The 24,202-nt window shown below is 48.1% G+C and overlaps 1 protein-coding gene across 6 annotated transcripts in view; it reads right to left on the reverse strand.

Moving 5' to 3' along the window:
- The window catches only part of MPRIP (myosin phosphatase Rho interacting protein), a 154,019-nt gene that overhangs the window by 119,506 nt on the left and 10,311 nt on the right, over positions 1 to 24,202 (reverse strand). For all 6 annotated transcript variants that reach the window (XM_047832870.1, XM_047832867.1, XM_047832868.1 and 3 more), the window contains exon 2: positions 950 to 1,027. In XM_047832870.1, coding sequence (XP_047688826.1) covers positions 950 to 1,027 — 78 coding nt within the window. The remainder of the gene's footprint in view (positions 1 to 949; positions 1,028 to 24,202) is intronic.

Here is a 24,202-nt window from a genome sequence, read left to right on the forward strand (position 1 = left end):
CACCCCTGTCGTCCTTCTGCCTGGATGGCACAGGATGCCCAAATGGCCTTGCAAAAAGGACGTGGAAGGCTGGTCCCATGCTGGGTATCCAGGGAGAGGCCACTTGAAGTCTTCCTGAGAAACCTCTTCAAGGCTCCTATTTGGCATCTTTAAAGTCAAAACCCATACCAGAAGTCATCCTAAAGATCCCAGGCATAATGCAAGGTCTGTGGGGCACCACGGCCCCCACCCCAGAGTGTAGCACTGGGGCCAGGGGGGCAGCAGAGATCAAGAGGCAGAGCAGAGGCTCCCTCAGGGACCAGTGGACGGGAAGGAAGAGGAGCTGGAGCAATTTACAGGGTATGGGCCGCAACACCTGGAAAAGAACACGTGGAAAAGGAAAGATGGTGTTTTAACTAGTCATCCAAAGAGGCCCCCAGGCAGAGGAACAAAGTACTGTTCCGGGACAGTGTTGGTTTAATCGTCTCAGTGCTCCAGCGGACCTGGGTGCTCCCCTACTGGGCTGGGGTGCCCAGGAGAGATGGGGCCAGAGCAAAGTTGGCCCTCCGGTCCCTCATCCCTTCACTAGTGCTCATCTGCTGATCCCCTCACCTGGGAGGATAGATGAGGCAAGGAGGGAAGGAGCTAACCGGAAGCCTAATTAGCATAATGCAAATGTTTAATGAACTGCTATTCTGCTTTTTACATTTAACTGTTTCTGGAGTCAAGCTGACCCAAGAAACAGGAGGCACCAGGTGAGAGCAGCTCCTTTTCAAGGGTGGCATAACTAGGATCATGGAGACTTCTCCCGTTGGACCTACAAGTCTGCCGAATGGGGGTTCCCTGCTGATCCTGCCATCTCACGACCCACTGTTAACTCCCCATCTCCCTTCCCCACTCCATCGACTTGCCCCTAGAAGGGTCCCTCTGGAGCTCCTCCCACTTCGAGAATTCATTCTGACAACCTTACCCGAGACCGATGTACTGGGTTGTCAAAGTCAGTCCCATCTGGAGCCAGGAGCAGCCAGCCACCATAAATAGGTTTTGCCTGGAGGAGAAAAAAGAGGGCAGAGGTCATCAGTGCCTTGGACCGGAGAGAGAACAGGTTCAGTGGTCAAGCTGAAGATAAGCACTCACTGAAACCAGAAGTCACCCCTGCTTAGCACACACCAGGCATCTCATTCCCCAGGCCGAGTCTCCAAGAAAGATGTTTGTGACCCAGAAGCTCCCGGGGGGTCTGCAGAATCTGGTGTGCAGCAAGTAACACGAAACCCAGCAGAACCCTGAAAACCTGGAGAGCACACGGACTCCTAAGAAACACGTGCCTCCCTCAAGTTCTTGATCAAGCCACCACGGTCAGGAAACAATGGTATTTTCAATCACCAGGTGAGTGTAATGCGTGCTGGGTACTAGGTGTATCACGCAAACAACAGAGTCAAAAGTCCTCATTCTAACGATACAAAAAGGCCTGGGAGAAGAGACACCGCTTTAGTGATCCCGGCTAACACTGGCCAAAGAATCACCAACTTCCCGGCTAGGTGACATTGGGCTGAAAATGCTGGGTCTCAATTCTCCCACTTGGAAGGTGGGGGTGATGATAACTGCATCTATACCTCACGAGACTCATGTGAGGACTGATGAGGTAACGTAAGTAAGACAGCACAGGAATATAAAATGGTGCAGCCACCGTGGAAAAATCTGGCAGGTCCTCAAAGAGTTAAACATAGAATTCCACACGACCCGGGACTCCACTCCTAGCTATATACACCCAAGGAAACTAGAATCAGGTGCTCAAATAAAACTTGGACATGAACGTTCATAGCAGCACTCCTCACAATTGCCAGGAGGCAGAAACAGCCCCAATGCCCAGCAACACGTGAATGGATAAACAAAATGTGGCCTATCCATACAACAGAGTATTAGTAATAAAAGGGCATGAAGTACTGGCACATTCTACAACAGGGATGAACACTGAAAACATGCTAAGTGAGAGAACACAAACACAGAAGACCACATTTTGTATGATTCCATGTACATGAAATATCCAGAATAGCTAAATCCACACAAACAGAAGGCAGATTAATGGTCACCAGGACATGGAGGGAGCGGGAAAGGGAAGTGACGGCTAACAGGTATGGGGTTTCTTTATTTTTTTAAAAAAACGTTTATCTTCTTTGGGACAGAGACAAAGTGAGCTCAGGAGTGCAAGCAGGGGAGGGGCAGAGAGACAGGGAGCCAGAGGCTCTGAAGCAGGCTCTGCACTGACAGCACAGAGCCCGATGCGGGGCCCAGACTCACAAACCGCGAGATCATGACCTGAGCCGAAGTTGGACGCTTATCGGACTGAGCCACCCAGGCACCCCATTCTGAATGGTACGGGGTTTCTTTTTGAGGGTGATGAAAATGTTCTGTAATTAGGAAGTGGAGATAGATGAACGACCTGGTGAATATGCTAAAAACTACTCAACTGTGCACTTTAAAAGGGTGAATTTTGTTGTTGTTGTTGTTTTTTTAACGTTTATTTATTTTTGAGACAGAGAGAGACAGAGCATGAATGGGGGAGGGTCAGAGAGAGGGAGACACAGAATCTGAAACGGACCGCGAGATCATGACCTGAGCCGAAGTCGGCCGCTTAACCGACTGAGCCACCCAGGCGCCCCAAGAGGGTGAATTTTATAATATGTAAATTGTATCTCCAAAAAAATTGTATGAGAAAAAGCCCACTAAGCACAGCGTTTGGCCTGTAAGTGCATAATAAGCATTAGCTATTCATTTTTTTATAAAGAGTTCCCCCAGCCCCCAAGACCCTGACAGTAGGAACTCAACATGAGTTAAAAGATCTAGACAGACACTCTGGCTCCACATCCCTTTTCAGCCATACCCAGCTGGCAAAGAGCAGCTGGAAAAGGCACAACCAAGCCAATTTGTCCACTACCCTTTGGGGGGCAGTAACACAAATTAAAACCCAAACCCCTACACCCATGACTAATCTCTGGGAAAGCCTTAGGGGTCCTCTTAACATGCTTTTTATTCAACACTTTCCAAACTGGACGCCCTGTCTGTCACACCACCTCATTTTATAGCTGTGGAATCTGTGACTCAGAGAGGGAAGGTCACTTGCCAGAGGTCACACAGCACTCCAGGGTAAGCCAAGAACCTCCCCCTTTCTTGGCTTCTGCAGGGTCCTCAAGGCCCCCAGGGGAGGTTCTGGCTTTTCCCCATGAAAGTGAACAAAGTAGGTAAGAGGGGCTTCAGGCAAGGGGCATGGAGTGGGCTGAAGAAAGGGAGTGAGGGACTGGCTTTGATGAAACACAGGAGGTGGGTGCTGGCAGAGAACCAGGGGTTAGAGGGACACGACCCAGGAGGGCCACGGGGGAGGTGGAATGAAATTCTGCCTCGGAAAGCACAAGCAAGGAGAGTAAGGTCTGTTTTCTCAGCAAACACGAGCAGCGCCCAGCCATTCCCTAAGCCGGCAAGCGAACCACTCAGGAATATGCACACACAGGATGGATGGGTCAGGGCCAGGGGGGGGATCCTGGGCCAGGTGACTTCGCTTCTTGGACGGCAGTTCCCTGACGTGTGAATTCAGGAGGCTGGACAACGATCCCGTCTGGTTTTGACTGCATGCCACTCTCCTACTCTCTGGCTGCAGGGCTTTGGGGTGAACTCCTATCATAGCTACATCTACCTGCACTTTCCCCGAAAGGAGCAGTGGGAGACCGGAGGTCCCCTCAGATCCTGGCCCGCTCCTACCACAAACCCATCACTGGCACCGTTATTCACTCAACACTTACTCGAACCTACTGTGCGCTGGCCCCGTGTACCATATGCCAGGGAGACTGGCAGCACCCGCCTCACTTTGCCACGTCCTTCTTGCTACAGACCACCCAAAGGGGACCCTTCCAGGTGGGCAGGCTGTCCCGAAAAGTGGGAAGGCTGGGCCAATGGAGGACACAGGGCAGGAAAACAAGTGCTTTACAGGAAGAGCAAGCTGGGAAGCAGGTAACGTTCCATCAGGAGCATTTACCAAGGCAAATCCACAGGGACAGAAAGCAGATTAGTGGCTGCCTAGGGCTGCCTAGGGCTGAGGGGATGGAAGGACTAGGGGGTGACAGCTAAGGGATAAAGGTTTCTTTTTGGGATGACGACAATGTGCTAAAATTGATTTTGGTGATGGATGCACATCTCTGGGAATATACTGCAAATCATCAAACTGTATACACTTCAAATGGGTCAACTGTACGGTATGTGAATTTTATCTCAATAAAGTCGTTAAAAATCATTTCCCAGTGTCAGGCAGTGGGGAAGCAGAGATAAATACGAGACTGCTCCTACCATCATAGCTGCATAGTCCCAAGTAAAATAAACTAGTGAGTCATTCTCCCAAACCTTGGGAGGGGCGGAGGAGGGGGCATCACTACGTGAGTTTTCAAGTGACTCTTGCCCCTGGCCCCTGGCCCCTGGCCATATTTGGGGAAACTCCATTCAAAGACACCAGGACAAAGGCTTAAAAGGGCAATGACCCCAGTCCACGGGTTTGTAGAAGAGGAGCCAGAACATGCCAGACAGAGCCTAGTGAAGGAGCCAGAGGCAGCAGGCACAGACCTGACAGGGTAGGGGTGCAACAAGGAGCTCATAAAAGGGTTGACTTGGTACCTGGAGCTGGATGCCACGAACCTCCAGGTGTCCACTGTGCAATTCTAGGGTCATCAGGAGACAGGAAGGTACCCGCCACCCTACAGTGCCATCCAAGCAAGCAAACAGGAGGTAGGGCGGGAGCAACCGTGACGGAGGTGAGGGGCCCCCCTCCCCCCCACCCCCACGGAAGTGTGGCCTGGGGTGGAGAAGACTCTGGGGACAGGCATAGTCAAAGCAAAGGCATAGGGGTGGAACGAATGCGTCTGTGGGGATGGAGAGGAGGAGCCAATCTAACAGCACAAATCCCTCCTTAAAACTCTCAGGCATCGCTTACTGCGAACATCGAGACTAACCGTTTCGCAAGCCCAAGAGCCACACACCGGAATACCCCACTCTCTGATCTTCTTTCCCGAATAACCCGTGGTCCTGACTCGGCCACCCGGCTCTTCGTCCTGCAGGCACGGGAAAGGCATCCCAGGAAGCCCGACCGCTTCTCCCACGATTTCTCTGACAGCAGACCCAGCCACATCTGTATGTCCTTAGTGCCACCAGAGCCGCTCTTGTAAGGCAGCATTCCTCCCTCTCTGGCCTCATCTGCTTTGCTGGGGCTGGGCCTCCGACAGGCTGGAAGGCATTCTCTTTCTGAGAGCCCCATAATAACCTGAAACGCAGATTTTGAAACAGACAACCCTAAAGGAGCTGGCACAGGGGAGTGAGCTCTAGCAACTCAGCGGTATCCTAGCTTTGATGTTGCTTCCTGGCTGGGGCACAGGGGCGGGGGTGGGGAAGAGGGTGAAGGGGAGAGGCAGGTATTTGTTGTCGATACTGAGGATCCAAGATGCGCTGTAAGGACCCAAAGGAAGGGACTGAGTTCTGTTTCAAGCAGGCCACCCATGCTTCAAGAGGAAGCATACTGGTCCAAACCCCATTAATAGTCATGACAGGAGAGTGTCCCCCTGAGCTCTTTCTCTTCTCATTAAACTCAGCCTTCCCTCACAGATCCAGTAAACCAGAGGCCGCGCTTCTGGCTGGTCTCTAGGGAGAGGCTGTTGGTGGTCCGGCACACTCCTCAACCATAAGCCCTTTCAAAAGTGGTTACTTGAAACTTGTGCTTCCTGGGAAGCAGGTAAGACGTTAATTTGCCCTATTCCTCTTACTAAGTGCAAGTAAAACCCTGGACACTGTATATAAGAAAAACATAAGACTCCGCAAGGTGGAGAGAAAGTGGCGGAGAAGGGGGCTGGGGACTTTGAGACCTAAAAACAACATGGAGACGTGTGCCCCTGGGTTCTCTTTTTGTCTCACCGTCCCAGACCAGGCATTGGAAGAATGAGCAACCTGGAAATGCCAACAGGCACAAACAAAAGCCCCAATAAAAGCTGCTCTCTCTAGCTGAAGAACCAGGGAAGGAAGAACCTGGTAAGACAGAAACTTCTTAGATTGTAACTGCCCTATTCCAGCCAGACATGACAGGAAAGCCTCAGCCTAGCCCCATGCCAGCAAAGGCTTCCACCTTGCCAGCAAAGAGGTGCCCCACCACCCCTATCAGGAAGGTGTCGGGAAGCCAGGCAGGGAGCTGGGATTTTTCACCCCCACCCAGCAGTAACAAGGCCCCCTCCCTCACCCTGGTGGGGTGGAGTCAGAGGAAGCCATGTGGGGAGCTGAACTCTCACTCCAGCTCTGCAGGAACAAGGAACCTCTTGCCTCAGGTGTCAGTGGAGGCCAAGTGGAGAGCCTAGACTTCTACTTACACCTAAAAGATGTCAGCACCCGCCCCTACATCCCCATTGGAGAAGTGTCTGAAAAAGCCTACTGAAAGACAAGGGTCAAACACAATCCACAGTCACCTAAAATAACACAAAAACGTCCAGGTTTCAATTGAAAAATCGCCGGCATTCTAAGAACCAGAAGAGTCACAAACTGAATCAACAAAGACAACAGTGTCCAACTCTTGATTTCAGCACAGGTCACAATCTCATGCTTCGTGAGATGGAGCCGTGCACTGGGCTCTGTGCTGACAGTCAGGAGCCTCCTTAGGATTCTCCCTCTGCCCCTCTCTCTGCCCCTTCCCTGCTCAGTGTGCTAGCATGCTCGCTCGCTCTCTTTCTCTCTCTCTCAATATAAATAAATAAACTTTAAAAAACAAAAGAAAGGAAATGATAAAATAAGGAAACTTGGATCATCATAAAAGAACACAGTAAGCAAAAATACATGTAATCAGGCTTTCCCTCTCTTGAGTTTTCTACATTGTGTTTGATGACTGAAGCAAAATTATAACACTGTCTAATGTGGTTCTAAATCACATAGAGGAAATATTTAAGACAGTTACCTACAGAAGGGGAAAAGGTGTAAAAAGAAGTACTACCTGTACTTCAACTGGTAAAATGACACCACCAGTAGACTGTGACACCACCAGTGATGAGCTGTGTACATAATGTAACGTCAGGAGCAATTACTGAAAATCTATACTGAATAGAATCACCACATATAAATCATGAAATTGATCACTAAAAAAAAAAGTTGAAGAAGAAAGAGAAATAATAATCAAAGAGAACATACAGGAAACAAAAAATAATTATGGCCTAACATATCAATAATTACATTAAATGTAAATGACCTAAATACAACTAAAAGAGACAAAGATTTTTTTCAAATGACCTAACTACATACTGTAAGAAATTTACTGCATATATAATGATACAAGTGGGCTGAAAGTAAAAGAATGGAAAAGATACATCTTGCAAATATTAATCAAAGGACAGCAGAATTGCTTTATTAGTATCAGATTAGAATAAAGAAAATAACCAGAGACAGAAACATTATATGGTGACAAAAGGATCACTTCCACAAGACAAAGCAATCCTAAATGTATATGCACCAAATAACAAAACTGCAAAGTAATGTGAAGCAAAAACTTCACAGAACTGAAAGGAGAAATAAATCCACAATTATAGTCAGAGACTTCAACACTCCTCTCTTGACAACTGACAAACAAATTAAAAAATCAGCAAGAATACAGAAGAAATCAACACCACCACCAACCAACGGAATCTAATCGACGATTATTAGAACAATCCACTAAACAACGGCAGAACATGCGTTTTTTTAAGTGACCACAGAATAGCTACCATGATAGATCACATCCTGGGCCATAAAACAAGTCTCAATAGATCAAAGAACTGAAATCATAGAGTATGTTCTTTGACCACAATGAAAGGTAACAGGAAATCTCCAAACATCTGGAAGCTAAACAATATACTTCTTTTTTTTTTTTAATGAAATTTATTGACAACAATATACTTCTTAATAATCCATGGGCCAAGGAAGAAACCTTAAAGAAAAATGTTAAAAGTAACATATCAAAATTTATAAGACACAACTAAAACAGTCCTGAGAAGGAAGGTTATAACATTAAAATGCTTACATTAGAAAGAAGGAAAAGTTTCCAATCAATAAGCTCCCAACTCAAGAACCTAGAAAAAGACATATAATATTTTTCCAAAGAAAGAAGGACATAAAGAACAGAAATAATTAAATTGAAACAGAAAAACAGTAAAATCAATGAAACAAAGAGCTGGTTCTTTGAAAAGATAAAAAAACTGACAAACTTCTGGCAAGCCTGATGAAGAAAAAGGCATAAATTAAAATCAAGATTCAAATAGGAAATATCACTACAGATCCTACACACACACAAAAAAAAATATGAAAAACTCTACAAGCATTAATTTGACAATTTAGATGAAATAGACCAATTTCTTAAAATCACAGATAATCTGAATGATCCTGTATTAGGGAAACTGACATATAATTTTAAAACTCCCAAAAAAGAGGGGTACCTGGGTGGCTCAGTCGGTGAAGTGTCTAACTCATGGTTTTGGCTCAGGTCATGATCTCACAGTTTGTGGGTTCAAGCCCTGCATTGGGTTCTGTACTGACAGCTCAGAGCCTAGAGCCTACTTTGGATTCTGTATCTCCCTCTGTCTCTGGACCTTCCCCTGCTCACGCTGTCTCTGTCTCTCAAAAATAAATAAATGTTGAAAAATAAAAAATAAAAAAAACTCCCAAAAAAGACATCTCCAGGCCTGGATGGTTTCATCAGGGAATCACAAGTGTTCAAAGAAGAATTAACACCATAGTCTTTTCCACAAAACAGAAGAGGAAGAAACACTTTCCAATTCATTTTATGAAGGTAGTATTAACCTGATACCAAAATCAGATACATTATCAAACAGAAAAACAAAAACAAAAAAAACCACAACTATAGATCAAAATCCCTCATGAATATGGATACAAAAATCAACAAAATATTAGCAAACGAATTCAGCAAAAAAATTAAAGAATTATATACCATGACCAAGTGGGGTTTATTCCAGGTATGCAAGACTGGTTCAATATTTGAAAACTCAGTCAATATAATCCACTATATTAACAGGCTAAAGAAAAACTATGATCACATCAATTAATCTAGAAAAAGCATTTGACAAAATTCGATACCTATTCATGACAGAAGGGAATTTCCTCAACTGACAAAGAGCATCTATAAAAACCTACAGCTAACAGTATACTTAAGGTAAATGAGAGATGAAATGCTTTCCCTCTAGGATCAGGAACTAGGCAATGATGTCCACTCTCAGAACTATCGTGCTAGAGGGGCGCCTGGGTGGCTCAGTCGGTTGAGTGTCCGACTTCAGCTCAGGTCATGATCTCATGGTTCGTGAGTTCAAGCCCCGTGTCGAGCTCTGTGCTGACAGCTCAGAGCCTGGAGCCTGTTTCAGATTCTGTGTCTCCCTCTCTCTCTCTGACCCTCCCCTGCTCATGCTCTGTCTCAAAAATAAACGTTAAAAAAAAAAAAAAAAAAGAACTATAGTGCTAGAATTTCTAGCCAGTGCATTAAGGCAAGAAAAGGAAACAGAAAGCATATAGATCAAAAGAAAAAATAAAATGTTTACACATGAGACAATTTTCTATGTAGGAAAACATGAAACGTATTTTTAAAAACTCCTAGAGCTAATAAGTGAGTTCAACAAGGATGCAGGGTATAAGATCAGGACACAAAAATTAATTCTATTTCTATATATACTAGCAGTGAATATATGGACACCAAAATTAAAAATATAATACCATTTACAATCACTTAAAATAATGAAACACTTAGGTGTAAATCTAACAAAGCATGTACAAGATTTGCATGCTAAAAACTACACAACACTGATGAAAGAAACCAAAGAAGATCTTAAAAAACGGAAAGACCTATTATGTTCATAGACTGGAAGATTCTAAGATGTCAATTCTCTCCAAATTGATATACAGAATTAATGCAATCACTAATCAAAAGCTCAGTAAGACTTGTAAATATAGACAAGATTACTCTGAAACTTATACAGAAAGTCAAAGGAACTAGAATAGTTCTTTAAAAATTAAAAAAAGAATAAAGAAGGAGGAATTCACCTACTCAATTACATGATTTATTACATATCCACAGTATTCAAGACTGTTATATTAGTGGAAGGTGAGACACATAGATCAATGGAACAGAAGAGAGAACCCAGAAATAGACCCACACAAATATGTCCAACCTAATGTTTGAAAACGGTGCTAAAGCAATTCGACGGAAGAGAGACAGCCTTTTGACGAAGGTGCTGGATGGAGCAACTGGACATCCACAGGCAAAAAAATAAAGTTCAATCTTCTATAAAAATTTACTCAAAATGAAACACAAACTTAAACTAGCAAATTGGACTTCATTAAAATTACAAACTTTTGCCATACAAAAGGCCCTACCAGGAGGGTGAAAAGATAACCCCACAGAGTGGGATAAAAATATTTGAAAACCACATAGCTAACAAAGTATAGTATATAAAGACCACTCAAAACTCAATAGTAAAAAAAACCAATCCGTTGGGGCTCCTGGGTAGCTCAATTGGTTAAGCATCTGACTCTTGATTTCAGTTCAGGTCATGATCTCACGATTCATGAGATCGAGACCTGCATCGGGCTCCACACTGACAGTGTAGAGCCTGCTTGGGATTCTCTCTGCCTCTCCCAGGCTCATTCTCTCTCTCTCTCTCTCAAAAAAATAAACTTTAAAAACCAAAACCAAAACAAACAAAAAAACCAAAATGATCTGTTTGGAACCATGGGCAATAATACACACTTATCAGAATGGCTAAAATTAAAAATGGTGACAATACCGGGGCGCCTGCCTGGGTGGCTCAGCCAGTTGAGCGTCCGACTTTGGCTCAGGTCATGACCTCACAGTTTGTGAGTCTGAGCCCCGCATTGGGCTCTGTGCTGACAGCTCAGAGCCTGGAGCCTGCTTCGGATTCTATGTCTCCCTCTCTCTGTGCTCCTCCCCTGCTCGTGCTGTCTCTCTCTCAAAAGTAAATAAACATTAAAAAAAAAAAAATTGGTGATAATACCAAATGCTGGCAAGAATGTGAAGTCTATCACTCACACATTACTGGAGGCAATGTGAAACGGTACAGACACTATAAAAAAGCTTAGTGGTTTCTTAAAAAAATAAGCATGCAATTACCACGTGATCCAGGAATTGCACACCTGGGTATTTATTCCAGAAAAATAAAAATTTGCATCCCACAAAAACTGTACATTTATGAACGGTTATAGAAGCTTTATTTGTAATAGCCAAAAATTGGAAAACCAGATGTCCTTCTGATGGTTGGTAAAAGAAACTGGTACAGAGGCGCCCAGGTGGTTTAGTCAGTTAAAGCCTCCGACTCTTGATCTTAGCTCAGGTGTTGATCTCAGACTCGTGTGTTCAAGCCCTGAGTTGGGCGTGGAGCCTACTTAAAACAAAAACAAAAAAACAGAAACAGAAACTGGTACATAAACACCACGGAATACTAGTCTGCAGTAAAAAGGAACAAACTTGATATATACAATCTGGGTGAATCTCCAAAGAATTATGATGGGTGTGGCGGGGGGGGGGGGGGGGGAACAGTTCTGAAAGGCTACATGTTATGTTAATTCCATTTACATAAAATTCTTGAAATGTGCAATTTATAGAAATGGAGAACAGATTCATGGTTGCCAGGGGTTAAGAGACAGTGGTAGAGGGAGGGCAGGAGGCTTGACTGTGAGGGACATGCAGGGATAGAAATGCCTTGCATCTTGACTCCATCAACGTCAATATCCTGGTTCTGACATTGTACTATAATTTTACAATGTCACCACTGGGGAAAACTGGGTAAAGTGTAGGTAGGATTGCTCTGTGTTATTTGTTACAACTACATGGGAAACTACATTTATCTCAAAATAAAAATTTCCATTAAAAAAAAAAAAATAGACACACCTGTTACTTCCTGCATACTCCCCCTCCACCCACATACAGGCATTTAGCCCTGGAAAGAGACCCTCCACAGCCCCAGAGCACAAAGGCTCCAGCCATGAAGACCTCTGTAGTCCACAAGGGTCTTCCCCAGCCAGGATGGTCCTCCATGGCCCTCAGCTGTGCTGCACGAGCTCCAGTGGCCTTTCCAAAGCTTCTCCCGGAGGCCACACACACCCACATGCGTACGCCCTCTTGGGCCTGTCTACTTGACCATGGCGAGGGTCTTCTGCCCCTTTCCCTCTCACCATCCTCCGGGCAGTTCTGGGTTACATCAGGGAAAGCCCAACTATCTCAACTCAGGCCAAGTGGGCAGGCTACAGGCAGCGGAAGACGCAAATGTCCCGGCCTGCTTTACACAGCATTGTCAAGCTGCCACACTGATGCTTCCCAGAAACATACAGGCCTCTGGACACAGCCGTCCGATCACAATCAGCTCCAAGGCATCCAGAACATTACATGCTCGGCTTTCGGCAACACGTGGCCTGTCTGAGGCTAAAAGAGCAGGGAAGTCAGTGATGGATTTCTAACAGGTGGTTAACCTCGCTTTTCCTGTCCTCAGATTCACCCACCCTGAGTGTACGTGGTGTTGAGAAAGGCAGTCAGACATATTGCACAATATGACACCGGAGAGCGAGCACCCAAAACTGTGGATACAAAAACGTGGGTCCCACCCTTCCCTGCCCTTGATAACATCCCATCCTCCTGAAGGCCCTCTATGGTCTGGTGTTCCCTTTCTGTCCCCTACACAGGCCCCCTCAAAATCCCACACCCCCTTCAAGTACAGGAACTGACCCAAAGCCAAGTGTTTTTACTGAGAACTTACTGTGGCTGCCGCTGCCATTAATCCAGGACACTGCCACCTCCCCCTTCTCTGAACTGCTCTGTTATACTTACACCTCCCAGGGGGAAGAAAAATATTCCAGGCCTCTGGGCTAATGCACAAGCAGTTCTCTGTGTAGAGGGCTCTTTGCCCCATTCTGCTCACCCTCCCAGGTTCCAAATCTCCCGACCCCAAGCCGTCCACGTTCCTTCCCTCTTACAACACCTCAGCTCGCTGCAGACAGGAATCCCGCCTCCATCTAGCACAGCACCCAGTACAAAGCAGGGCTGCGGTGACTGAAAAAACAGGTATGTGAATGACGCAGTGGACTCACCAGTCGCCACCACACGGCCGAGAACTGAGCATTGCTGGTAAGGCCTTCCCAGCCAAGACCTGGGTGAGCTCAGTCCACACTTCCAACCTCTACACTCGGAGCTCCCGGGTTGCTCATCGGTTCTGCTCAGCACCTAACCCTGGGGACAGCCAGCAGGCTGCAGGGCAGGCAGACAGGCTGAACTTCAAGGGCACTTCTCCCTTCTCTGAATCCCATCTCCAGTCTTGCTGCCGCGTGTGCCACGCTGGCAAAGACACAAGGCAGAAGCACTGCAGAGAACCTGGCACTTTCCGAGAGCGGCCGCGTGGCCGTCTGTGGCGGGAACCACGGCGTTTCCGTGCTCCAGCAACCCCAGGGCCAGAAACTAAGCCTAAAGAAATAACACAGAGAAACAAAAAGTTCCCCTCATGATTTAGTAAGAGGAACTCAATGTCCAACAAGGGAACGGCTAAATGAATGCTGATTATCAACTCATGAAAATATTACACAGGCATTAACTGTAAATAACTATGAGGAATTCAAGAAACCCTTGAGAGTATGTACCCGCGGGATTCCATCAAGCCAGTGCTTCCTGCATAGGGCCAGGTGGCTTCATTCCATCTGTCTCCTGGGTGACCGGCACCCTCTGGAGGTGTTCAGGAGAATGTTCCCAGGAGATGCTGTGAAGCTGGAATCAGTCAAGGTGGAATCACTCAAGGTATCAGAGATAAAAACATGACATGCACACAGTCCCTGCCCAAGGGACTCTTGGTCTAATGAAGGAGACCAGGCATGTGAACAAGCATCCAGGGTAGGATGTAAAGATGTGGTCTATTATTACAAAATGCATAATAAGGACAGAGAAAGATTGAGAGCCAATGAGAAAACAGCTATTCATTCTGTTGACTGCTGGTGTTTGCTTCTACCGTTTTTTTTAGGTAATGATACTACATAGCACTTACGAGATACTACTTTTTCAAGGGAGGGGAAGAGGTTTGCCTGACTGTGCATGCATGATTTCCGATATAGTACCAGCAGAATATCTTCCAAAAAATGGTGGGGGTGGGGGGTGGCATTTGACTGTTCCTGGCAAAACAAGTGGGTGAGATTAGGGAGTCCCTCCGCTCTCCACCAATGGCATGACCTGACAGCTCTGGTTAATTAGTGTGAAGACCTTGGCCTGGGAACCAGAAGGCCCAAGTTTAAGTCCTAGTTCCATGACTCAGTTGCTGTTGTGGCCCAGGGCAAGACATTACCTCTGTGAATCTCAGCTTCATCACTACAATAATAGAAAAATACACAGATATTTTCCATACCATTTTTTAAAAATTTCTATCAGACACTGACACACCCTGGGTCACTGAACAATCAATGCCTCAGAGTCAGGGACATACATCCCAGCACCCACACAGGGCTGTGCACACAGCTGGCACTCAAACCAAACTGGGGGGTGGTGCCTGGGGACCAGCAGCACTCAGTAGAGTGAGCCCCACAGTGGAGGCGGTGAATGGGGATCCCAAAAGAGTGTGATGGGCAGGACTGCAGAATATCTGAGACCAGTCCAGAGGGACCCCAGGACTCCTGACTCTGAGGGCAGGGGCAGAGCATACAAATTCCCACACAGGCTCTGCCATACCAGGCTAAATGCCTGAATTCCAAGCACAGTGACCGTAGTCATAAAAGTTCTTTAAGAGGCAAAGTCCCACAGTCCTGAAGAAGGATCCGTCTCTGTGGCGGCCAGTATTCCAGCTTTAGGGGAAATTCATGGGGCAAAGATTTCTCTGGGCCAAAGGTGGGGGATGGGGACCTGCACTCAAGCATGAGCTGGGGGCAAATGGCCCTTGGTAGAGGATTCACGAAAAAATTTATGGGCAGAATATGTACAAATTACAGCTAATACATCTATAGTTTTGAGGCTGGTTCCCTGCCCTTTTTTTCCCCCAAAAGAGTTTCTGTGAAAACTTCCAAACTCATGGTAAACAGGCTGTTTAATATTCTGCATTTTGATTCTAAAAGGAGAATGATGCCTGGGTAGCAGCCTTCTGGCCATCTTTATAAGCTTGTAAATCAAGGGAGATTTCAAGGTCACTGAGACATTTAGATGTTAAGTCAGTAAAAGGAGAAGTGAGCACATATCAGCCAGTCTCAGGCCTTAACCTTGCCAAGACCTTACTGTGTCCTATGTGCCCACCTGCCCAGCCCAGGCCAGGGGAGTTAGCACACAACTCTGACCATGCCCACTAGGGTCAAAGCCCTCAGGCAAGTACAGCTTCTCTTTTAGAACAAACCTGCCAGGGCCAACCATCATCAGTGAAGGTGCCAGCCATCACTACAGACCGCCTGAGAGGCCACACACACACTTGTCCCCCAAAAGGCCCTGTGGTCCAAACGATGCTGGAACTCTTAAGACTTGTCCATGGGGTCTATGGGGTCTCAAGCTCCAGAGAATACCACAGTGTTGCTTTCCAGCCATTCAGTTCTGAACCCAAACTCAATGTGGGCACCATTGGTTGCCAGCACGGGCTTCTAGGGCCTGTCATCTGCCTGTGAAAGTCAGCGGAGAACAATCAGCCACCACTAAGATACTCACAATCGTATAGCCATGCCAAGTGATTCAACGTGATCAGACCCCCGGGCAGGGACCAGGGTGAAATCCTGGGCTTCCACGTGAAAAAACACTGCTGCTCCCCAGCTGGCAGGATGGCGGCAAGTACGTGGCCTGAAGGACACACACTCCATCTGAGCAAGCACAATGGAGAGTCTATTTAAAATGCCCATCGGTTTCCTGGCTTGGTCACATCTGTCCTGCTTCTCACTGTCACGAGAGCTAACCTTCACAGCTTACGAGGCTGGTCACTGCTCCACACCCTTGACGTTCTCTTGTATTCTTTGATCTTCACAATAAACCTGTGAGGTACGTACCATTATCACCTCCATTTTATATTCAAGGAAACCGAAGTGCACAGGAAGATGAAGCGACCTGTCTAAGCAGGGTGAGAGCCAAGACCACGTGGCCCCCTATCCGGCCTATAACCACTCCACACTGCTCCAAGTCATAAGCCACTTCCAAAAAAAAGCGAAGGCTGGAGCCATCTGAACAGGAAGCAAGTTCCCAAGTTGGGTATTCTCCCAGAGGGTCTAGTCCTGACCAGCACATCACACAGGGTGTACCCCCAGACATCTCTACAGACAGACCCAGGGCCTGCGCGTGCATGGCACCTGTAAGGAGTTCATCAGTATGGGATGAACCAACCACAAGTCACCCTCTGTGGAGCCACCCGTACAGCTTGGCCAGGCACCATGGTATGTTAAGGTGTTCTAGGAGTGGACAAAAATTGTGGGGGTTTTCTCTGGCAGGATGAGTCTTTTCCTCCTGTGCAAACACATAAGTGTGAGCACAGGCCCCCACCTCCTCCCCATCCCAGAGAAAGTAAAATAAACCTGTAATTTACCATTCAAACAGGGATAATTTGGGGAAAGAGTCGAGACCCTATTAATTATACCAGGACATGTGACCCTGAAACTCAAGAGCAACACAGTTTACTGACCTTTAGTGCCAAAAGCCAGGATGCAGCACCATCGAAGCAAAGATAACAAAGCCACTGAGAAGACCCACAATGAGACAAAGGCACAAAGAAAGGGAAAGGGACTCGGCACCGGGGCAGAGAAGAGGGGTCTGGGAAAGACTTCTCTAAGAAGTGAGCAAAGGAGGGGTGCCTGGGTGGCTCAGTCGCTTAAGCGTCCGACTTCGGCTCAGGTCACCACCTCACAGCTCATGAGTTCGAGCCCCGCATCAGGCTCTGTGCTGACAGCCCAGAGCCTGCTTCTGGAGGCTGCTTCAGATTCTGTGTCTCCCTCTCTCTCTGACCCTCCCCCGTTCATGCTGTCTCTGTCTCAAAAAAAAATAAACGTTAAAAAAAAAAAAAAAAAAAAAACCTAAAAAAAAAAAAAAGTGAGCAAAGGACCAACTTCAGAAACTGAAGCCAGGGACGTGAGCCCGGGAAAAGCAGACAGAACTGGGCCAGAAGAAGGCCAGCTGGCGTATGCAGAGGCTCAACCTTCCTTCCAGAGGATGCAGCAGAACCTTCCACACATCTGGGCATGCACAGCACCTGGCACAATACTTCTATCTGGCAGTGTTGTGGCAGCACGGGCTCGGGGAGGAGAGGGCACATCCCACGAACTCCACGAGGCTCGGGAGCATCGGGGCCCACTCCTCCAGAGCTACCTCGGAGACCCCAAACCTCTAGACAATCTGCAGACAGTCCCACCCTTTGGCCAAATCAGAAGGAGCATCGGGAGGAGGCAAAGACAGTAAAATAAATATTTGCTGAAACAACGACCTGACTCTGAAAAGCGTTACCGGACGGCACGCCGGTTTCAGCACAGAATGCTTCCGCACCGCTGACACATACTTGACCAGGCTGCACACACGGGCAGGAACACGCGGGCCACCACCCTGTCCACTCAGTGTGCGGAGGGAGACCTGGGGTAACCAGGACAGAGGAGAACAGAGGTGGAATCTGTGGTATTAGCTACACATGGATAGCAAATGTCCAACAGGAAGACAGGAAGATGGCACATGAAGATGTCAAATAACGGTTTAGTGAGGTATGAATTATGCGCACAAACCAAGAATGAGGTGGGATAGTTATCTGTTTTGGGGTATTGTTGTAATGGCTTTAGTGAGATATGATACACATACCATGCAACTCACCCATTTAAGAGTACAATTTTTTTTTAAAAAAGTGAGTACAATTCAATCACCACAATTTTAGAGCCCCCGATTTCTGCCACCCGCAAAAGAAACCCTGTACTCTTTCGCTATCATTGCCTAAAGCCCCCATTCCCCACCCCCACCCCAGTCCCCGCAACCACTAATCTACTAAACCACTGTGTCTACAGATTTGCCTCTTCTGGACACTCCGTATGAATGCAATCGCATCACAAGTGGTCTTTTGTGACTGGCTTCCTTTACTCAGCACGATGTTTTCCAGGTGCACGCACGTTGCAGTATGTGCTGGTATTTCTCTCCTTTTTATGGCCAAATGATATTCCATTTACGAACATACCACATTTTGTTATCTACCCATCTGCTGCTGGACACTGGGGTCGTTTCCCCCTCTTGGCGGCTGTGAACCTTCATGTACAATTTGGTGACTGTTCTTCAACCGTCTTTAAGAGAGATAAAAGAGGTAAACACCACTTATCAATGTGAAGTCTGGACAAAGCCAAAAGAAGGAAAATGGGTTGAAGGAGGTGCTGGAAAGGGCTTCCTGTCAGCAGATTCGGGGGCAGGTAGCACTAGCTATACGGACCAAGCACAAGCTGAAAGCACCTCAAAGGAAACAGACGCAGGCCTTCCACATGGACGGGCTGCAAAAGGAAGGGCGGCGAGCAGAGAAGAAAGGGGCAGCGAAAATATTTTCTTTAAAAACAGATGCCATAGAAAGTAGAGTCATAACAAAGATGGTGGTGTACCTAAAAGATCCGAGTCCATGGAGATAACTTCCTTATTCAACATTAAAGACATCAAAATTCCTGTCCAGCCACTGACACCAAGGGGCAGGGCCTGGCTGAGGAGGATTACCTCAAAGAGAAGAGGTAACTTTCCTCTGAGCGAGATTCTGAGGGTTGATCCAAACTTCTTCCTAAAAATAAAATTTAAACCTCCTAATTGTGTCACACATACCTCGAGGGCCTCCAAGATTCCCTTGAATCCCTTTCCCATCCACCTGCTTTGAGGGCTCAGGACCCGATCATCACTCTGAGACCACAGAATCCGAATCTCCCTCTCCACCCTGACTTCTGACCCAAGCCCCATCCCTGTATCTTCAGGGAAAGGGGGAGAGCCACCTGGCCATTGCCATGCCTCCAACTCATGGGTCCAAAGCTCCAGGTCAGGAACTGGGATGGGGTCCTAGAAATTACCAAGCACCACTAAGTGAACAGATGATGAAAAGATCAAGGTTGTCTTGCCTTCCAGCCACAAGGCAAATCAGTGACAAAGCCTCAAGGAGAACCACCTGAGCCAGTCTGTTAGTCCTTGGCCGCCTCTCGCTCCCCACAGCAGAACCCAACCCTGTCACTCACTAGTCTAGTCTCTACCCTAAAACGTTCCAGTCGCCTCCGACCCCTTCTTTCCAAGAGCTGCAGAGTGCAGTGGTGAAATGTAACAGCAAAGCCACCTCTTTCTCCAAGCCTCAGAATCCGTCTGTACAGTCAGAAGAATATAACCAGGGTGCCTGGGTGGCTCAGTCAGTTGAGCATCTGACTCTTGATTTCAGCTCAGGTCGTGATCTCACGGTTTGTGGGACGGAGACCCGCTCTGGGCTCTGTGCTGACAGCAGGGAGCCTGCTTGGGATTCTATCTCTCCCTCCCTCCATCTCTCTCTCTCTCTCTCTGCCCTTCCCTTGCTCACACAGGCACACATGCACGCTCTCTCTCAAAATAAACAAACAAACAAAAAAAGAATATAACCTGCCCCATACTCTTCACATTGAGTCCCTACCACATGCCCTGTACCCACACTTCGTTTATTCTTCAGAGAGCCCTTGGTGGCAGGAAGTAAGGGTGAGTCAGTCCTGGAACGTGCCTGCTGCTAGAGAGGGCAGGGACTTGTCTCCAGTGGTCCCCTTATCACCTTCTGCCCTTTGCACGTCTGACGCCTCACTCCCAGGGCTGCCTCCGACCCCCCCCCCCCCCCCCCCAGATTCTCCATCACATCAGCCCGGTTATGACAGGCATCCTCACTGCCACTCCTATCACGGCCTTCTAACAAATGGTCCACAAGGGCCAGACCGGTGATTTTCAAAGTGTGGCAGTCGTTCCCCTGGGTGGCTGAGTGGGTTAAGCATCTGACTTCAGCTCAGCTCATGATCTCATGGTCTGTGAGTTCGAGCCCTGTGTCAGGCTCTGTGCTGACAGCTCAGAGCCTGGAGCCTGCTTCGGATTCTGTGCCTCCCTCTCTCTCTACCTCTCCCCTGCTTGTGCTCTGTCTCTCTCAACATAACATTAAAAAATATAATAATAATCAAGAGCTTAAATAAAGGGTCACCAACACAGAACGTGTGGGAACTACTGACCAAGCCAATCATCACCCCAGCAAATCCTCGGGTCAATGACTGGCCCGTCCTGCCCTCACGACACCCCTGCTTCCCTCAGCGCTCTGCTCAAGGTGTCACCTTGGCCCGATTATACTTCTCTGGCTCTCTGTCAGCCTAAACACAAATGAGCCTTCAAGTCCATCTCCAAGTTTCTACTCAGACTCCTTTCTCCTCAACAGCACTACCTTAAAAGGCCGCATCTCACACCAGACTCACCGCAGAGGCGGTTACATACAGTCCATCTGGAAATGAAACAGACTCCTGCACACGCCAGGCAGGGAAACCTTCCTCTCGGTGAGGCAGACCTCTGCCAAGGAGAGGAGGCCTGGAGAAGGGGCTGGGCTCCACAGGGGCCACGCCCACTGTGGGTCTTCTCCCTCGAGGCCTGCTGCCAAGGGAGGCTGAGATGCCGGAACGACCAAGCGTTCACGACCTGAGCATTCCTCAGGAGTCCCATACGTACACTGCACATACACTGCACTTACGTCCTTCTGTATACATCAAACACTTTAATCTACTTGGAAATATGTTTTAAGTTTATTTATTTTGAGAGAGAGAGAGTCCATGTGGGAGGGAGAAGAGAGAGAGAGAGAGAGAGAGAGAGAGAGTGAGTCCATGTAAGAGGGACAGAGAAGAGACAGATAGAGAAAATCCTAAGCAGGCTCCACACTGTCACCGACTCGGGGCCTGATCCCACAAACTGTGAGATCAAGACCAGAGCCGAAAACAAGAGTCGGAGGCTTGACCGGCTGAGCCCCCCAGGGGCCCTCTGTTAGAAAACAGCCATGCAGGGGCTAGAGTAAATCAGTGGTTTTCGAACGGTGAAGACAACTGGAGTTTGTGCTTTGGGGGCCAGGGCAGAGCACGGGGTGGGGCGGAGCCTGGTAAGGGTGGTGTCACAGGTGACACCGCAGTCTCTCCTCCTAGCCCTCACATCTGAGTTCTGTGTTCCATTTCAAGGGGCTCTGTGCCCCACTACTAAAGAAATGGTCTGAAAACTGATGGCAGAGTAGTGAACAGGCCAGATAAGCTCTTTTCCCTCTAATTTCCCCTAACATCCCTTGGAGGCCCCAAGGCAGCAGCTCCCCATGCACCTTACTAGCAGAGTACCCCCGCGGCGCCCTACGTCGTCTGGCCTTCAACTTCCAGGCTTCCTCCGCCCCCTCCCGCCAATATTAAAGCCCCAACTTAGCTCCTTCCTGGCAGCTCCACTCATCTTCAGGTTAGATAAAAAGGAAAGGAAGGAGAGACTGAAGCCCAAAGTGGCTCAGCCACCCCTGAGCACAGACACAGCCCCTCTACCACCACGTCAAAGCTGCACACCGTGCCCGCAACCCGGAGGGTTGGCCTGTACCCCAGCTCCCCACCCTGGACTCCTACAAATGAGGAACACCGGGCTTTCAGCAGCGCCATGCGCACCGTCCTCCCACCCGGCAGTCTGCAGTGCTGGCGTCTGGCCTGATGTACTGATTCAAAACACAGCAGAATTAGCAGGGGACCCGGCAACTCCACGCCTCAGTCTCCAACCAGAAGAACCAAAAGGAGATGTCCAAACAAAACATATATGCGAATGTTCACAGCACCATTCACGACGGCCAAGATGTGGAAACAGCCCAAACATCCATCTACAGATGAACAGATAATCTAAATGTGCTATGCCCATATACTGGAATATTATTCAGCCATAAAGAAACAACGAGGTACTGATTCATGCTATCACATGGATTAAGTCCGAAAACATGCTAAGTGCAAGAAGCCAGACAAAACACTACATATTCTAGGATTCCATTTTGATGAAATTTCCGTAACAGGTAAATCCATAAGGACAGAAAGCAGACCGGTGGTTGCTGGAAACGGGGGGTGGGGAGTAACACCTTAATAGTTACGGGTGTTCTTAAGGGACGATAAAATGTTTTAAACTAGAGTGGCAAGGGCGCCTGGGTGGCTTAGTCAGTTAAGCATTCGACTTCGGCTCAAGTCATGATCTCGGGGTTCATGAGTTCGAGCCCTGCGTCGGGCTCTGTGCTGACAGCTCAGAGCCTGGAGCCTGCTTCAGATTCTGTGTCTCCCTCTCTCTCTCTGCCCTTCCCCCGTGCACACGCTCTCTCTCTCTCTCAAAAATAAACATTTAAAACATCTAAAAAAAATTATAGCATGGTAGTGTTAGCACATTATGAATGTGCTGAATGCAACCAAATTGTACACTCCAAAATGGTTAATTTTGTGTTATGTGAATTTCACTTCAAAAAACAAAAACCCCAAACAAAACCCGCACACATGGCTCCTTAGATCCTCAGCACAGAGAGAGTGAAGGAAGGAACGCAGCTGATGGCCTGCTCTCGGTTCTCCCCTCCCACACGTCCCAACTCAGCTGCCCGCTCACCCCTCTACCCACACACATGCCCTGCAAGCCCAGCCCATGCTCAGGGCTCCTCCCGGCATTGCAGCAGCTGGAGGAAGAGGGAGAAAGCGACATTTTAAAAAACCTCTTCCCTGTTCAGTCTTGACAAGGAGCCCATGGCCGCGGGATTTTTGGAACATGACGCCATTTGTGGCAAAGGGAGGAATGCTAGAGAATGCGTGGGGACACATTTCTGGGGCTTTGCAGGAAAGAGTCACACCCTCTCCCTTAAAAAGCAGCGCTTCCCATTAAGAAACAGGTAGGACAGGAAAGTGTGATAGGAAGGAAAAAAGAGACAGGAAATCTAAATAAGTTCAGCCCTAGCCTCATACTCCAACCCCACCCTTCCCAGCACACACGGGCAGAAACCCAACGTCCAGAAGGCCCACCTGACCCCGCTCAGGTCAGCACGGGAAGGAGTCGGAGGAGGAGGCCCAGCGTCACACTGTCTGGGTTTGCATCCCAGCTCTACCACTTACTGTATCGCCCTTGGGCGAGTTACACGACCTCTTTCCAGCTCAGGTTTCTTATCTCTCTACTTCATAAGGCCGCTGTGAATATAAATGAGTTAACCGTGGCCTGGCACACAGCAATTACTGTTAGCTACAAATGCCATCGCCTCCACAACAAATCATCCCAGAGCATGTCAACTGCTCCTTCAATTTAAGTATAAGAAAACCTCCACATCACGGGAGGCTGCATGGCCACACTGCTTGGCCCAGCTCCCCCAAAGAGGACCCCTAGGCTCACCAGGTTTTGAAGCAGGAAGGGAGCTGGAGGGACCAAGAGTCAGCAGGCTGTCTGCAGAGATGGCATCTGCCTGTTAGAAGAACTTGTTTGAGGCTCTCACAAGGAACCACTTCTACTTGTTTAGACCCTATAGAAGGGTCCCCTCGGCAGAAGGCTCCCTCCCTGGAAGTGTGTGGGATTTGTAAAGCCTGGGGACGGGGTGCGGGGAGGACACTGGAAGGACCTACCAGCTGGCTGAGGTGAGTGAATCAACACTGGTGACCAAAGGGCCAGGACGTGCCCTGGCCCGATCTCCCACCCACCTGCCCATCAATTTGGAACGAGACCTGGGCAGCCCCCTACCCTCCTCCGGCAGTTTCACCAGGCCAGGGGCACAAGGACTTTGATTCCTAGACAAGCGTCCCGGGGACACCAGCAAGAGCGTGGCTTCTCTCAGTCCTCCCCTACCTTGTTGAAGACAACTCAGGACACTTCCATGCATAGTGACTCCTGAAATCAGGATCTGCCACTGCCATTCACGGGACCTGCACCTGGCACTTCTCTGAGCTTGGCAGGGGCTCCGAGGTGGCTGCTGTGCTGGCCACTGCCCTCTAGAGCAGCCCACGTCCTCTAATAGTAAGTCTCAGGCTAATGGCACTTGGCCCCTTCACTTCCTATCCTCTACAAATTCTTAAAACCAGTTCAACCTTTACACTTTAAACATGTTCTGAAAATCAACTCCACACAAGCAAACGGACTGCGGCCTTTCCAATCCCAAGGGGCTAACGTGAGGAAGTTGCTAGGGTGGTGCCAAGCAGCTCAGCAGGAGAGGAGGCAGTCTGGGCTTTTGTTCTGTGGGTGTGG

The sequence above is a fragment of the Prionailurus viverrinus genome, chromosome E1 (assembly GCF_022837055.1).
Source record: "Prionailurus viverrinus isolate Anna chromosome E1, UM_Priviv_1.0, whole genome shotgun sequence".
Lineage (NCBI taxonomy): Eukaryota > Metazoa > Chordata > Mammalia > Carnivora > Felidae > Prionailurus > Prionailurus viverrinus.